The 17,790-nt window shown below is 39.8% G+C and overlaps 2 protein-coding genes across 9 annotated transcripts in view; both read left to right on the top strand.

The window, feature by feature from the left end:
* Nucleotides 1-1,291: 1,291 nt before the first annotated feature.
* LOC139978471 (S-adenosylmethionine-dependent methyltransferase Rv2258c-like) lies at nucleotides 1,292-8,251 on the top strand. Of its 8 annotated transcripts, none has more exons than XM_071988729.1 (6): nucleotides 1,293-1,574; nucleotides 1,899-2,105; nucleotides 4,501-4,688; nucleotides 5,739-5,950; nucleotides 6,664-6,786; nucleotides 7,167-8,251. In XM_071988729.1, exons 3-6 carry the CDS (start codon nucleotides 4,501-4,503, stop codon nucleotides 7,733-7,735), a joined length of 1,092 nt encoding a protein of 363 aa, XP_071844830.1. In that variant the 5' UTR covers nucleotides 1,293-1,574; nucleotides 1,899-2,105; the 3' UTR covers nucleotides 7,736-8,251. The 8 variants fall into 8 exon arrangements, with proteins under 8 accessions (XP_071844832.1, XP_071844828.1, XP_071844830.1 ...); XM_071988730.1 differs by lacking the exon at nucleotides 1,293-1,574 and adding an exon at nucleotides 1,601-1,791; XM_071988731.1 differs by lacking the exon at nucleotides 1,899-2,105 and having other exon boundaries at nucleotides 1,292-1,574.
* A 3,768-nt stretch (nucleotides 8,252-12,019) lies between these two features.
* The window catches only part of LOC139978501 (chondroitin sulfate synthase 1-like), a 31,735-nt gene continuing 25,964 nt past the window's right edge, over nucleotides 12,020-17,790 (top strand). The window contains exon 1 of the mRNA XM_071988784.1: nucleotides 12,020-13,181. Coding sequence (XP_071844885.1) covers nucleotides 12,426-13,181 — 756 coding nt within the window. The 5' untranslated portion in view covers nucleotides 12,020-12,425. The remainder of the gene's footprint in view (nucleotides 13,182-17,790) is intronic.

A 17,790-nucleotide genomic window follows, 5' to 3' on the forward strand; every position in this document is an offset into this window, starting at 1 on the left:
ATCTGGGGGGGCACCGACATCAAAGGGCACTTTGCAGGAATTCGATTGGACTGATGCAGCCTTATATTTAGTACCCTTTATAACTCTTATTGTATTATCTTATTTGCGTATACACATCACTCCATCAACCCCCCTTCAAGGAAAATATGCATACTAGCACTGCAATATCCAATGTGCAAATTGGGAAACAAGGAACAAGTTTTCTTTTGAGACAAAATGAGGTGAAATCATGCTAGTTGCTAATGTAGGAATCTTCCGAATTAGAGTTTATTTCTTGTTAATATGTTAACAAATATTTTCCATTCGAAATAGCTTTGAGTTTGACTCACAGAAATTCACTAAAAGTTAGGGGGGTAGCCAGGATTTGCAAATTTTATTCACGACTATCTGAGCGGAGCGCCACCATCGGTTGGCGCGGAGTGTACAAGAAATTTTTGGTTTTACAAACCCCTCAGATGGCCGGAAACGGCCCTTCCCGAGTGTTCATTCTGGTTCCCTGGCCTCTTGCTAACTTGAGACACCTCAATTTTTATGTAGAAAAAAGGGCACACTTTTAACCTGAGGAAAAGTGGGGGGGCACGTGCCCCCTGTGCCCCCCCCGGTTCCGCCGCCCTTGATGGGAAACCCTCTTGGATGAAAACATACCTTACTATGACCCGGTGGGTATTGAACCACGAACCTTCAGAATGCTAAGCCTCGTTGTTTCAAATTCCACTGCCTCTATCGACTCGGCCACAGCAGCCGTTTATGGGTCTATTATTATGAAAATTCAATTAAAAAACACAACTTTGATTTGTCACTGTAAACGATGGAACATGATGTGTAACAGATACAAATATCAGCTTGAAGATACATAAGCGGCTAAGGTTTACAATCGAAGCTTCCACAATCTATAACATGACTTTTGGTAGTCTAGTGGATACCGAATTATAATATTTAGCGACCCACGATAAAGTAGAGAAATATTTAGTACATCATCGAACCCGGGTCGATTTTGGCGTTCCATGTGACATTCGTAAGTTTGCTGTCGGTGCACGCGACGACTAGATCTTCCATCATAGAACTCTTAATTAAAAGTTTTTTGGGTATAGACCCCAACTGTAGCACGCTATCATGAAAAAGTTTCTTGAGATTACGTAATCGACCTGCCTTGGTCGTAAAACGACCTCTTTTTTACCAATTAGTCTGCCTAGCTGCCACATAGTTTTTTATCTTGTATGACAGCGAGGGTCTGTGTGAACGCTGTATGATTAACTACACTGTAGATATGCACATATTTCCGCGCAGTGTTTGCACAATGAGCCTAATAAAGGTGTTTAGGCGTATCTGCAAAATTTTCTTTGCCTAATGCGCTGGGTCGACCCTTACCATTCATCACGCTTTGAGCGATTCGTTCCTGTGATTGCGCCGGCCTCTGCAGATAGGGGAGGGAAATATTACAGCGGTAGCATTTTCCTCTTTATGTAGGGAGACTGATTCGCGTGGTTGAGCTGGCTCACCGGAGTCTAAATGGTGTTAAGAAGATATGCAGGTAGAGTCTGAAGGTCGATTTACGACCCTGACAGGTCGATTGTGTAAGTACAAAACATTCCTAGCAATAGCGTGCTATAATTTGAGCAAATAAAGTAGTGACGCCCACAGAAATAATTCTAAAAGGCAACGACACAGGTGCTACCAAAAATACACTTTATCGTTTTTCGTACAAAGTATTATTTCTTAGGCAAAGACATTGTGTCTGTGTCTTCGGCAACACTCATTCATCATAATCGTTGAGAGCGCCTGTAGATGATGGTACGTAAATGTATTTTCAAGTACAAACAAGCTTACTGTAGCCTGTAGGCCTAATTCAGTAACATTTTAACAAGTAACAGTATATTTGTTAAATTTTTGTTGGACAGCTTGCTGGATCTTTGGGTCTGATGTGTCTCTCTGCAAATCTGCAGCGATGATGTCAATTTAGCAATTCAGGGACGACTTTGGTGGGTTGGATATGGAGCACAGACCGCTCACCTTGAGCCAATTGAACTTGTAACAGTACGTCACGCAGTATATAAATACAGCATAGTATTCATTGGGAGACCTGGAACTAGGAATTCCTAGGGGAGGTTGGTGCCAGTTTCTTTTCTAGTTTAGTTTTTCTCCCATTCTTGCCTCCATAATTTGAAAATAATCTAGCAGTTTCTTGTAGTTGTAGTCAGACTTGTGTAGGCCTAGGCATCACGATATATTGTAGCCAAGTTGTAGGACTATTGACAGTACATGTATGTTATCCTATGTATAGTAAAGGCTTCATAATTGACGCACCCCCGTAATTGACGCACCTTCAATTATTACTAGCAACGATACAGCAGGCCACCTAAACTTTTTGCAGTCAAGCAGAATGACATATTTCATGAGTTTGAATCCATTTCAGCTATTTGCTGACCAAATTGTGGTATCTTTTAAGCTTTAACACCCTCCCACCAGTTATGCACATTTTTTGGTCATTTGGAAATCTTACTCCCTAAAAATAACCAACATTACCTCAATATGATAACACTGCTCTCTGGAACCTGACCAGTCTGAGCTTAGAGGCTCAGAGCATAGCAAACAGCATCTAAAGTCAATGGATGTATACTAAGGCCTACACTACAGTTAGCTTTACAACGAATGTGTCAATTTAGGGGTATGAAAGAACTTGACACGGCAGACATTTTGTGGTCAAATTCTGCTCAATTGTACGGTGCATAAGAACAGAACCTTAAATATTTTGAGATCATAACATTTCCGAGGAACTACACATATGAAAAAAACATACAGTCGAGTGATTTGGATTTTTCCTTGATAGATATCGTTAATCAAATCCTTAAGTGCGTCAATTATGAGCCCACCATGCTACAGTAAGTCTGTACAATCATGTTACTCGGTGGAATCGTAATATGTACACTACGGTAGGCCTACAGGTGTTTCCTACTAGATCAGCAGCTGTAATCTGTAGCCTATGTAATTTCAGTCCACTAGGCAACATAATTAAGCTTTCATTCTAGGGATTTGTAACCCAGACTTACCCCTGGTCATTTGGTAATTAATAATGGGCTGTGCTTTGCCTACCTATGGTCTAATATTAGACAGTCTATGGGAAAGCTACTGTTGTCATCAGTTGAGTAGCCAGGAATTTGCCAAGGGAGGGGCGAAAATGTAGGCCAACTATCTAAGCGTAGCGCCACCATGGTTGGCGCGAAGCGTACAAGAAAATTTCGGCTGGAAATGCCTCCCAGATCGCTGGAAATGGCACTTCCCAGGCCTAATAAGTTGCATCTTAGCATTTTCTCTTTTAAAATTACTAGCTATATCATAAAAACATGCCATGCAAAGATGCCTCCCGACAGATCACATTAATTGTGATACAATATTTGGTTTAATACTTATTCAAACTCACCAGAACAGGTAAGTCCTGGAGAGCATAGGCCTACTGTATTTGCCTGCCTACTAGCAAATTAACACATCATTACTGGTAAAGGTTAGGCCTTACAAAAAAAATCCTTTCCAGTTGTCATTCTTAATTGATCAGGAAGTGACCAAGGGTGACTTCAGTTCTACGATCGGGAAAAAAAGTACATTTCACCTGCTTTTTTACCCGATCACCTCAAATGTCCACCTACATGTAATGATCAGGAAATTTATAACTTGCTTTTGCTTTTTCACCTTATCATTGGTAAATAGGACCATATTATGTTGTTACATACGTACCAACAATCGCAAAGATTACTTACAAAATCTGTTCCTCTATGCCCTAATGATGGGGAATGTAAGCAAATGGTTCTGTTTATTCTTCGCCCGATGAACAGGTTAATAAACATCAACAACTGCTTATTAACCCGATGACCAGGTAAAGAGCAACCACCTATATGGAAATGGGCCCAAATGGCCCAGACCTGGGATGTGGATCTGAATTGAAAATGGGGGGGGGGGACATAACACATAAATGGACCGAACATGGATAAAACTGAAGGAGTCCTTGAGTGCCTTGGGGCAAAGCTTTTATTGTGTGGGGTGAAGTTGCCAGCCTATAGGAGCCCCTGATTGGGTCCATGGGTAAAGCTCCGGTGGGGGCCCAGGGGGTGAACTCATATCTAGAATTCTTCAAGTTTTCTTTAGTCTGGTCACTGAATTGATATGTCAGTACTCAGTCATAAATATATTCTAACAAACGTCACATCCAACAAGTTTATAGACTTTAATTCAGAAAGACTTATTTATTGAACTTCGGGTTGTCAGATAGGGCCTTTAACAGTAGTGGTGCTACTGTATGATGTGCGTATAAAGAGTCCAGGGCCTTTTAGACAAAATGTTATAGACAAAGAAAATGTTACAGAACAAGTTGTTTTCCAGTTGTATAGTCTAAACTTATATTATATCATCTTGTAGATTAATATAGTTTTAACAGCTAGGTTTCAAATTTTGTACTGTTTGGAAACATCTTTGGGATTTAATAATTTGTTTCATGTCTACTATTTGCAGATGGCATCAAAAGGTGAAACCGATCTGAGTGAAGATTTTGGTCCACAGATGACAGAAATTATTCAGCATGGCTGTGCAAGCGTGATGATTGCTATGGGGTATGATCTTGGTCTGTTTGATGTGATGGCTGAGCTGTCAGGGCCAAACAGTAGTGAGGAGATAGCAGCTGCCGCTGGAATGAAAGAAAGGTGACTACGCTGAAGTTATCAACTAAGCACGTTGTAATTAGCTAATGGTTTTCTTATCTTGTTCTACAACTCCAACGAAAGATCAAATTTATACTGAAGTAGAATATTGCAGCATGCCAATTATAATGTACAGTACCAAGAAAAAAAAACGTGTCTTATTTGTACTCTACAGGTAGGTTTTGTTGTTGCTGACCAAGGTATGGAAAAATTTGATGGTGCCTCTTCTTTTTCTGTAAATCTTTGAATTCTACCCACTTTGACTCCTTTAGTCAATCATGATTGCTATTTCTGTACAAATGGCAGTGCTGCTGGTACCCTGAGATGATCTATTATTGATATCTATCCCAGATTTCTGTCCTCGATATCTTTCCCCGGAGTAAAAGTGTCCCCAGAATTGTCCTCTGATTCCATGTGCTTCCCAAAGAAACTGAACATTTAAATACAAATGTGCCTGATACTATTCCAGAAGTTGTTAAAAGTACCTAAAATCCCATAAAATAAATTATGTATATGACCTTCCGTGCTATTTCCATGCATGTACTGAGCTACAAAGTTCATCAATTGACACAGTTTTAGTGCAACCAAGATCATTATTTCACAACCTGTATAAATACTGTACATGTATGTCATGTTCAAACCATCTTTTTGCACTTACTGATGAATAATTACACATGTATGTGACTTTAGTTTATCTTCTAATTCTTTGGACATGGATATAAGTATTTCAGTCAAGATGCTTGTTTCTGGAGGAGGTATTACAGATACTTTGATATTTGATCATGATCCTTGAAACACAGGCTACCACCAAACACTGAGATGCCCTCCAAATTCCATCTTCCCATTGAACATATCATATCGATGTCAAAGGTTTATCGATAAAATATGCCCTCGGCGCTCCCTGTAATCCACTTTCTCATTTGAATGATGTCTGAATAGGGCTACGCCCTGTAAATGAATTGAAAAATACTATGGCAGATATATCTAAGATTAATAAGTGTTCTTTCTGTCTTACTGTACGTTTTCAACACATCATACCATTGCCTTGTACAGGTACATACGTGAATGGCTGGGTGTCATGGTTACCGCCAAGGTTGTCAGTATTGATGCCACTGGCAACAAGTTTTTCCTACCAGCCAACCGTGTGCCTTACCTAACAAAAGGTGTTTCTGGTATGATGGCTCATGAAGCCAGTTTCATGGTCAACCTCACCAAGAATGCATTTGACAAGGTCAAAGCAAGTTTTCTGGAAGCAGGACCAACAGGTATTTTAGAGCTCTTTCAATTGTACTATTCAGACTATTGTAATGATTTGTGGCTAACAGTTCAGTAAGGCAGCTTTTGTTTTGAAGGTTTATGCAATTTAATAAGCACATCAATTTTACTTGCTTATAAGCTACTGTATAGTGGCATGTACAGCTTTTCACAGGTGGTGTGGTGGTGGGAAGGCAGGGGGGGGGGACTTTATTTTCCATGATTGATTTAAGCAGGGACATGCAACATGTGCAAGGGCCAGAGGCAAATCAGCAATTTTACAAAGGAGGCAGTATGACCTTTGGTCCTATGTAGGGGGTCTGGAGGTCCACTCCCAGGACAAAAGTAGGTCTATAATGAGGTCTAAGTGCAGGTTTTTGCTAATAATGATCTTGAATTTCTCGTGTGAAGTTGAAAGGGGGGGGGGAGGGGGTTCAAACTTGAAAGGAGTGGTGTAATTCTTCTCCGACCAAAAGGTAAAAATCCTCCGACTGAACCACTCCCCCTACCGATGATAGTGGTGGGAGACAAGACCCTTTTCCTTTGGACATGCCCCTGGGGAGGCAGCCACTGCTCTGTATCTTTCCATTTGTATTGCAGTTTTCTTTGCTATGCTATACTATGTGAACTATCCCCACATTAATTACCTTAAAACGTGAAATACTTGATGTAATGGCTTTTCGGGTAATTTTCAAGAGCTGTAAATGTGTATCTTCATTACCAGGCACCTCGTACGATGATTATCCCGGAAAGTTTGAACTCACCGCCAAGTTTGGTGAGCACTGGATGAAAAACCATCTTGCAAGCAGCTTCATTCCTTTGTTTCCAGAACTGAAGACTCAACTGGGTAATTATCAAGTTAAGACAAGCATAATAATGGTGGTTCCTTGCAGCTCTAGATGATTATTCTGGCACTGAGGATAACAACCTGAGAGTAAAATGGAACAACGTAAGCAGTTTGATGCTGGTGGGTTTCCAGAGTTTGCATAGAGGATTTCTTGGCCAGTCTCATGAGTGTAAAATCTGTAACTCAGATAAAACATCCCTGTACAAAGTGTTTACTTTGAATAGAAATAGTTGGAAAACTGACAAATTTCTAAGTTTTGAAATACCCCTCTTCTACCTACTTTCCAAGTTTAATATTTTTACTAGATATTTATCTTTACAAACGAACACAAAAGGTTGCCATTAAAAAACTTGTTTTCCTTCTTTCTTTACTTTTGACAGAATCTGGAATAAAAGTTATTGATCTAGGCTGTGGCATGGGTGTGTCTACTTGTGCATTAGCTAAAGCATTTCCTAAGAGTACAATTCATGGTGTGGACTTTGTAGACATAAATTTCCAAGGAGCCAAGAAACAAGCCAAGGAAGAAAGTCTGAAAAACTGCAAGTTTTCAGCAGGGGATATCTCCAATTTACCAGATGACTGGTCAGGGCATTTCCAATATGCCTTCATGAATAATGTATTTCATGATCTGGCTCATCCGATGACATGTTTGGCTGAGATCAAGAGGATCCTTGGACCAGGTGGACTGCTCTCCATAATCGATTGCCATGGTTACTCGGCTATAAAAGACAACATAGATAGGGTACCTGCAGCTGTTAATTTGTATTCTGCTAGTCTGCTGGCATGCTTACCTCTTTCACTAGGAGCTGGTGGTGTTGGGCTAGGAGCAATGTGTGGTGTGGAGAAAATTAAAGAGGTGGTTACATCAGCTGGTTTTGAAATGCTGCAATCAGGTGTGGCACCAGAATGTAGGTCTTACAAACACTACTTTCACTGTAAAGTTGCTTAATCCGCCTAGCACAAGTCTTGCCAATGACAAACCTATCTGTTTAAGGTGCCATGACAACCAGATTAATTAAAGGATAAATGGTTCCTCGCCATATATTAAGGTTAAGCTTTCAGGACAGCCAACTCTGCCTCTAAACTACCCCAAAAAAATAAAGCTTTATACTGTGTCACAGTAAAAGTTGGAACATGATGTAGTGGATAAATAAATTCAGCCTCTGGTTAACAGTTGAAACTCCCTTTATAGTCCAATGCAATGTTTCTAAATCTGTTCCTCCACTCGTTCACACCCCTTAACAGTGGAATACCCATTGCGCGCCCTTTACCAGCTGTGGATGAATGCTTTGTACATTGTTCTTTATACAAATAGCTTTTTAAAGCAACTTCCCACACTATGCATGGCTGCCTCGTATTCCCAGGGGCTTGTGAACGCTAGGTTGTCTAGGCTGGCCTTACAACAACAAAAAACAACAAAAATGTAACTATAATGGTAAAGGGAAATATAATTATGAAATATGAATTTGTTCTTTCCTCTGTTTATTTCTTGAGTTTCATGTAGGCTGTGCGGTGATTAAACAGTCCGAAAGGAAAGATGGTTCTTATAAGAATAGTCCAGGTCAAAATCTCGTTTGGCAGTTTTTGAGAACAGTTGAAGTTGCCGCCTTGCGTACCAAAAGTGAGCTTGGAGCAAACAGGTGTGACATCATAGTGGCACACTGATAAATAATGTTTTGTTTGCCTTTAAAATGTACCTCTTATTTTATACTCCACAATTTGATGCATCCATAATGTGAATGTACCATCTATAGGTATTGGTATTTTATAAACTTCACAACCCCTTTAGACAAAATAGTTACCCAATCCAAGGGCAAATCAATAGACTGAAAAAATAAAAAAATAAAACTGAAAAATTACTTTGCAAATAAAGGTTCCTGAAACATTTTCATAAACTTAATCTTTCCGTTGAGATGAAACTACCACATTTGTTCATGAAAACACAAGGGCATAAGTCTTGCAGCAGCATATAATTTCTGTTTCTTTGAAAGAGGGAAACCACACTCTCATTGATAAATGTCATGATTTAATTTTACATTTAAAAATACTAATGTCTTCTATACATGATATTCACCCATAGGTGATCCAACCACAGTAATAGGGAAAAGACAACACCAAACATTGGTTGATGCATTATTAACATGCATTGCCGATACATACAGTAGCATTTCTTCAAACAGAAAGTCACTTTACTTAGTGATTTCTTGCCAATATGAGAAGAAACTTTAGATACAAGATTTTTTAACAAGCTAAATTGTTGAGCAGAAAATGGCAAGTCTTACAGAATTGAGTTAATGCATAAGTTATCTCAATCTCCATTTGGTATATAATTACAGTGGAAAGAAAAATTAGCAAATGAATGGTAAAACTTCGTAAATAAATTACACTTTACCCTAAATCCGTTTGTAAAATGAGCCCAAAACATTACAAACTAATACCACAACTGTTCAGACGGTCCCTGAGGAATTCCTAAGTAGACAATAATAAAGAGGTTCCCTAGTTAAAACCGACTTCGCATGCGCAGACCATTACATGACTGACAGGATTCTCCTAATTAGTACCCACTGCCCAGACAATGCATAGCAACCGTACCGGCGCTCAACCGTTCATCTAACTGAACGTTCATGTTCATCCACAACCTTTCGAATTGACTTTTATAGCGGTTGCAATAATTCTGGTTAAACACCTAATTTGATAACCCAGGTAAAAAACACATGTAATACATTAACCTCGAAGCACCCTAGCACTGGATTATCATCAGAATAACTAAATATAAAGGCTGAATTAATGATGAAATATAACAAACAATACGTTTTAGTGGCTACAAGTGCAGGCGATCGTCGCCTCGTGCATGGGCTATTCTAACATGCACACTAATAACATTAGGCCTGCTAATTAGCGACGATTTACTTCTATCCTGATATTTACTACAATTGAGAGTCATTGACTCTGATTTACCATTAGTTAGGGTAGTAAAATGTTTTACATTTAATGATCAATTCATTGTTTGTTAAATGACCAAACATATTCATCAACTTACCTGTAAAGTAGGAGAGAGCAATAACGTAGGGATTTGTCGTCAGGCATGTACAGCAACAAATTGATTATCATCGCGCGCCCTCTAATCACAAATACTTTATATTTGACTTTTAAAGGGAGGGGGGGGGGGGGTGTGACACGATGATGTCATATTTAAACTTGATCGCCATAGTAGCGATTATATATCTCCTCAATTAGAACAATATTTAACTCATTTCGGAAACTTGTTGTTCAATCGCCCTTCTATGATAAGCATAGACACTTTATGTTATTGCATATCATAATAAGTTACAGTTTTTAAATAATTTAATATTTCGTTAGTATTTGCTTCCCGCCATCCCCACTTCTGACTTTTGCCTTAGTGTATATTTGTGATTAATAGGCTATCTACAGTGTAATAACTTTAATGGCATTAAACCATGAACGACTATTTCTTTTTTATCTTTTTAATATTTTAAACTTTTGCTAATTCTTATTTTTTAAATAATTTCTATATATATTTTGGTAATTCTTATATTTGAGATTATTCTTATATTTTTGATAATTCTTTTATTTCCATTTTTATCTATGTTGTAGTTGTCTCCACTTTACAGCTTTAATTGTTTTGTATCTGTACATTTAATTGTTTTTGTATTGCTATGTTTTATTTTTTTTTTATGTTATAACGTTTAATGTAAAAAGCAGGGCCTTGTTGGAAACCAGCTTTTGCTGAATAAGCAACCCTGGATAATAATGCGAATAAATCAATAAAATAAAATATTGTTCGAAGCTGAAGACGTCAACCCAAGACAAACATTTAGGCGTCTTTATATTTTGATCAACATTTAAACAAAGCATATAGCGAGTATATTAAATATAGTGTACAACCGCATTGTTCATCGAACTCGAAATAGAGACTTCACCATTATTGAATCTCGTTTTTGTGTGTGTAAAGATGCGGTCAGATAAACATTGGGAGGGGTAGTTTTTTATGTTAAGACTGGACTGGAGTATATACTGTTATGGATAATTTATCAATTTCAAATCACGTTGAATCATTATTTGTGCATGAAAAAGTTCATTAACAATTGTCACTGGGGTTAAATACTGCCCTCCGATGGAAGATGTGGGCGACAGTAGTGTATCCAGAATACTAAATGTGAGAATAAATTTAAATTCCATTGACTAGCATGATGTTTGTGAGACGCGTTTTGTGAGACTTTAAATAAATTTAATAATTAAAAATATTTAAAAAAAAGTTTACAGAAATCACCTTGGAGTACTTTCGGTGTACTAAAGAAGTATCTTTGGCTAACATCATGTGTAGCTTTAGACTATATGTTCCCTTTCTAGAGGAATCGTCATACACCCTTGACAATGATCACACATTCACAGTCTCGATGTACAGGGACTGGGTGAGAGCGGATCAGTCGGTCGGTTGTTTGGTTTTTAGTGCCCAGGGTTCTTTCTTATAGGTGACTTTCCTTCAAAGGTATCTTTCTGGAACTCTTTTGATATTAGAATAAGAAGTACCTCTAATATAAATCTAGATGTAAGAAGTAATTGAAGAAAAATATTTTACCATGTATGTGAATTGACTACCACATCTTTATTCATTAATTATTTTCAAGTTAAATGAAAAAAAGTCATATCCGTATATTTTTTATCACAATTTAGTTGTGTACGCAATGAAGGACATCTCAGTTAAAGGGCCAAACTAGAAAAGGTTACTAGGTTATTGTTAATTTTTTTTTTTTTTGTTAATTATTGTTAATTTTCATTATTATGTAGTTATTGTAATTGAAATAAATAAGCGATACCAAAAAGTACAACTTTTACGTAGTCTAATGAGATGCCAGGCGTAGATCACCAAGGGCGGTGTCGGGTGTTCACCCTAGCCCCTTCAATTCCACAAAAGAAAGTAAAGACAGTTATTAGCATAATCATACGTGACATAATTAAAGACCTAACTTATAGCCCTAATAAGTCCCCTCTTCGGATTCACCACTCCGGAACCATCTCCTTCGGGGGGCGGGGGGGGGGGGGTGCAGTATCTTTTCAGGTGAATCATGAACTTGACTAGCTTTCACAGTCACGGAAAGGATATGGAGATTATTTTATTTACTTTAATTAGCGATGATATAACTTCTGTTGTTGTTGTGTTCATGCAGAGTCTTTATGACTTTTTTTTTTATAAAGGAGCCCCATGAGTCTTTCAAGTTAAAGTCTGTAAGGTGACACACGGAAGTAGCCTGGGTATTGTTTCCATGGCCAACGCCTCAGTCGAGGAGACATATAGAAAATTTCCCAAAGGCTGCAAACACTGCAAGAACAGGACAAATTAACACTTGAAAGGGTGTAATTGAAGCTTCCTTAGGGTTTCCGTAGCCCCAAGTAACTCGCTTTAAGCTATGCGTGGGTTAATTACGTAAATATTTCCTGAAATGTGAACTCTATGTCACTACTTGTGCTTGTATACACAAGTTACATCGATTAAGCTAGTACTGGTGTGTATTTACACCTGTTCAGACGGCCGTACCCATCAGAATGACTCAAGGAGTGTGACATTTGTGCCTTCCAAGTGTATCGCAGGAAAAGACTAAGAAGGAGAACTTGTCATAATGTTTCTGCGACGGTCATCCGTTCCTGGATTCCGCGTTGTGGCATTTTTGTTCACAGGGATAGTGCTAGGCTTCACTCTAGCAACATGGATACTACATCACTTAGGACGCAGAGGGGTCATACCCAGTGGGCAAAATTGCTCTCGGGTGGACTCTAAAAGTACAGTAGCTTCAGTACCATCTAAAAACCTGATATTTGTGGGGGTTATGACTGCAGCAAAGTTTCTTCCCACACGTGCTGTAGCAGTCAATCGGACATGGGCACAAACTATTCCTGGCCAAGTAACGTTTTTCTCCAGCGGTTTGTCCGAGGTACCAGCAGAGTGGAACCTGCCATTAGTAAGCTTACAAGGTGTAGATGATGCCTACCCACCACAAAAGAAGTCATTTATGATGCTGAAATACATGCATGATAACTTTATTGACAAGTATGAATGGTTTATGAGGGCAGATGATGATGTTTACATTAAAGGCTACAAATTAGAACCATTCCTACGATCCCTTAATGGGACAAAGCGCCTCTACGTGGGCCAAGTAGGACTTGGAAAGACAGAAGAGAAAGGTCTTCTGCATTTAAAACATGGAGAGAACTATTGCATGGGTGGACCTGGAATGATTTTTAGTAGGGAAACCTTGAAAAGTATTGCACCCCACATTAGTTACTGTCTGAAAAACCTTTGGAGTGTACACGAAGATGTAGAAGTTGGAAGATGTGTTCGAAAGTTTGCAGAAGTGGACTGCACCTGGTCCTATGAGGTACGTACAATGGCTGATATTGGGGACACACTGAAAATATTTATGTCAAAGAACTATTCCAGGAAACAGTGTGCATTTCACCTCCCGCGTGTATACTCACTATATACCGCCTTGAAGCAAGTTTTAAGTTGTAAACTGATTTTTGTCAATGACCAATCTCAATGGGATTTAAGTTTGTAAAATGGTTTGCTACATACAAGTGCATTATGTACGAGAGTTTTTCATGTGCGGAGGTTGTTCATGAACTTCACATAGCATATATAAACATTCAGCGAAAACATTTAAATGTTAATACAAGAACTTTTTACAGGGAACGATTTGAGCTTGCGAAGTACGTAATATGTTTTTGAAGACATTCATAAATATTGTTGCGTTCATATATTAAGTATATTTAGTGAACATCGATATCATGATGGCTTGGGTATGCTCCTGTGGGCAACCCCTACATAGTAGGTAATAGTTCTAGCGGCCCATGTAGACTACTAACAATAAACATAAATCCCCATCTGATGTTAAAATAAAAGAGCATTAAATTACTGCAATAAACAAAACTTTAACAAGTTGTAACCACTTGATTCCGAGTTCCGTGATATTAAAATTCATAAGTTAATGACCAAGACTCCTTTAGAGTTGGCACGCAGAAAATCAAATTTTGGTAAAAAAATTTCGACAAAAAAGCATGGAACTGCCGAGTTGGTTAGGCTTCACTGTGCCATGCACTGACTACGGTAGGATAATATTAGGTTCGTTAAAACAAAAACGCAAAGAAACAAATGTTTCATGTCAGAATGCCAATCCACTTAAGGTAGTCAAACATATCCTAAACTATTTCTGGAGGCATGTTCCACATGCAATCGGTCATAATTCACAACAATTTAACATTTACAACAATTGAAGGAGTTTTGAGATAAGGTTGCTGTTATCGCTACCATGATTTGTAGCAAAAAGTTTTCAGATTTTCACTCAACACCTGTTACTTGTAGAAAATAGCTGCTTTATCAGCCTTATATTTTCATTGGATTAAAGATCACTTTGATTTAGGCAGTAAAATGGATAAAATTGACATTTTTGTGTCCCATTCTGCAGCTAAAACACAAGGTAAATAATTGGGAAAATGTACGAAGTCGTGCTAATCGAGTAGCATCTCAAAGTTGTAAGGAGGTTCTGCAAAGGCTTAGGTCTCGTGCACACCTACCTACTGCATAGTATTTTCATTTATAAGCAAGATTTTTCAATACAAATTGAAAGTGTTGATTGAAACTGTTGATCAATTGGGTTAACTATGCTCTTTTAGAAGTGAATATTTAATGCAGTCTTGTAGGTAGTTACAATGTAATTTCATATATTACTGTAAATAACCCTCGCACAGGCATTCGCAGCCCGGCTGTGATTTAGTCACAAATTGCCACCCTTAACAATTTTTTAATACTGACCCTGCTTACAGTAAGAATTGTTAGACCAAGAAGACCGCTTACATGCTACTGTATGCAAGAAACGAATCTTCCAAGATACACTCAAGTTTTGACTACATGTTGTACATGTACAGGTAGGGCGTTATGATTGCATCTTCAATCTTCCCAGGTTTTGAGGATTTGCGTATACATGTGCAATTAAAACTCTGAAGTTCGAACAGGCCTATGTACATGCAGTAATGAACTGCGTAGAATTTAGCGAGATATCTGCATACTGTAGGTAAGGGTATTTTTGAAGAATTAGTTGCTGGAATCGCTGCGAGGTCAAAGCATGGAGCCACTACAGAGTTGCCGAGTAGGAAAGTACAAGGGCGGATGAAAGAGGAGCAGGGTGGTGAAAGTCAGTTGAAAGAGGGGCAGGGTGGGTGATAGGAGGGACTGGGGCATGCCGCCCCTGTAAAACAGGGAAGCTAAGGTACTGTACGTGTATACAAGTGCATCTACTGAAATTAATACTAATCATCTGCCCTACATATTGTGTTGAGCATACACAAAATATCTAGGCAGTGATACGATGGCATCTGTACAACTATACTCTAGTTTGGCGAATTAGGTCACACAATAAATGCAATTAGTGTTCGATCTTGGTGTTCGATCGGGAAACAAGTTTTCTCTATGGGACTCAAACCTCTTTGTGTCTTGCTTCCCTGGGACACAGACTCTTTCTCTCAAGTAACATTACTGCAGACACACATACTGTAAAGTTTGAAAATACTTTTTGCAATACTTGTGCAATACTTATGGATTCTACCAAGGTACATATAATCCTACTACAAGTTGCATCCATGTTAACAGACATTTAAACCAGTCACAAATGTGCCATTGTTATAGTTGTTATTATAGTGAGAAGGTCTTGTCAGTCCTTATGATCTTGACGTTCCAGATGAAAAGATAGGCACTGTTGAAATTTTGTTGATAGCCTGCAACTGAAAATTGAATTCTTCTTGTCTTTCACCTGATCGTCGTACATGTAGATACATCCGAGGATCCAGACCAATGGCTTGTCTGGAGAGAGAAATCCAGGCATTGCTGGACAAAGGACGCGGTAGTTAAGGCAGCGGAAAAGGAGGGACCCCTCTCCGTTCATCATTCTTTCTCACTCCCAAAAGGCAAGTCCAAGAACAGGTCACTAGACAGAGCGTTCATCAAACCAAAATGCCTTTCAAGATGTTAATGTTCTCTGTCATCATACCATCCCTCAAGAGGGGTATGTGGGCATCGATGGCGGATCTGCAGGATGCCTACCTTCATGTACTAATCCACCCAACATATCGAGGTTTCCTCATGTTCAGCTACAAAGGGACAGACTTCAAGTTCATAGCCCTTCCGTTCAGCCTTGCCACTTCACCAAGAATATTCACCTGAGTAGCAGGCATGGCAGTAAAATAACTTTGTCACAGAGGATGCCCCATGTACACTTAGGCGACTGGTTGGCCTTAGGCGAGTCTTACCAGACGAATAACACCGCTTTCGCAGTAGAACTACTGACACACCTGGGATGGGTGATCTACAGGGAGAGTCGAACTCAACTTTGGGTCAGCAAGTCAAGAACCTCAGAGCCCAACTAGATTTCACCGAGGGGACAGTCTGCCCATCACCAAAAACCAGTTACCCAGCTAACACAACTAGCTTTACACATGCTCGACGATGTCAAAAGGTGTCAAAAGGTTGATAAAACTTCTGGGGCTGAAGGCCAGCCAAGTAAACATCCCGTTCTGCAGGTTTCAGATGAGACCAAGCAGGTGCGTCTGTTGAGATTCTACAGCTGGGATGAATCCGACCTTACAAGTTCCAATGCCTCCGCTCGACCCACAGCGCCTACTATGGTGGGCAAACACCGAAAACTGGGCCATTTCACCAAGAAAGGCCCTATACATCAATCACATGGGACACCTCCTTAAAGGACTGGAAGGCACCCATAGCATCGGGGACCTGGTCGGAACCTTCAAAAGTCTCCATGTCAACGAGCTCAAACTTAAAGCGGTACCAATAGCACTCCACCACTTTCATGAGCAGATCAGGAGCTACAGAGTCGCTGCATTCCCTGACGATACATGGTGGTTGCTTATATCAACGAGCAAGGGAATATGGAACCCTTTTCAATGGTGCCGACATACGGCATCCTCTTCAGGGCTTTCCACATTGCGTGGCAACAGAATCAAGTAGCGGACGTTCTCTCAAATGGAAACATGACCTGTTGTCCAAAAGCCCCCTCAATCCTGGAGCATAAACAGACTCCTTCTAGGCTTTTGGAGGAGATCTTAAGAGCGGAAGCATGGAAGACTCCGGTGACCTTGGTGCCCGTGAACCTGACCGGCACTCTTGCATCGGAAGAGGCTTTTTGGCATGTAGTTTTCGGAGTTCCTGCGGGTATGGCCCGCATTTTGGGCTTTTTAATATCATTGTAACAGTGTTACTCCACGCAGATGTGGAGCGGGAGACTGGTAAATTCCCCAAAACTTACTGGTTTGGTGTTATCGTTGTACTTTCATCCAATACACTTTACGGTGACTTGTGGATACACTGTATTCGATATTGCACGATATACCTCACTCACTTCACCTTCATAACACTTGGTGGGAGTTCTCTGACGATTGGCGGAGCTCTCATCAACTTTTTGATTCGATTGTTTACCTTTCCTTAAACGGGCACGGGGCAAACTAGCCCCTCGTTTTTATGGATCCGGAGGGGAGCAGTGGGTGGTGAGCAGAGAGGGGGGCGCAGTGCTAAAAACGATCTAAGTGCAGCTGAGGTAGACGGGAAAGTGGAGTGAGAGACAGGTATCATCTGGTAAATTTTCAAGGAAGCAAGTTTTTGGGACAACACTGGCTCCCTCACCACAAGCAGCATTGGCTCTGGTCCCCCAGGTAATGACAACCATACAGACTCCGAGTTGTTGGGACAGACTGGCGTCGGTTCTGACCACAAGCCCACCTTCAAGGCCCTACAGCAGACCAGCACTGGCTTTGGGGAACAACCCCTCTCTCGATTCCAAGACATCTATGGGAAGATGCTCCAGATCTGGATGGCCTGGACATCCAAGTTTTTCGAGACATGGTCCAGATTGATGTATGGAACAACTGTTCAAACCTCCAGTGATGGAGTGCCTCCGAGCTGAACAGGTGATGTCCTCGGGT

The sequence above is a fragment of the Apostichopus japonicus genome, chromosome 13, assembly GCF_037975245.1.
Source record: "Apostichopus japonicus isolate 1M-3 chromosome 13, ASM3797524v1, whole genome shotgun sequence".
NCBI lineage: Eukaryota > Metazoa > Echinodermata > Holothuroidea > Aspidochirotida > Stichopodidae > Apostichopus > Apostichopus japonicus.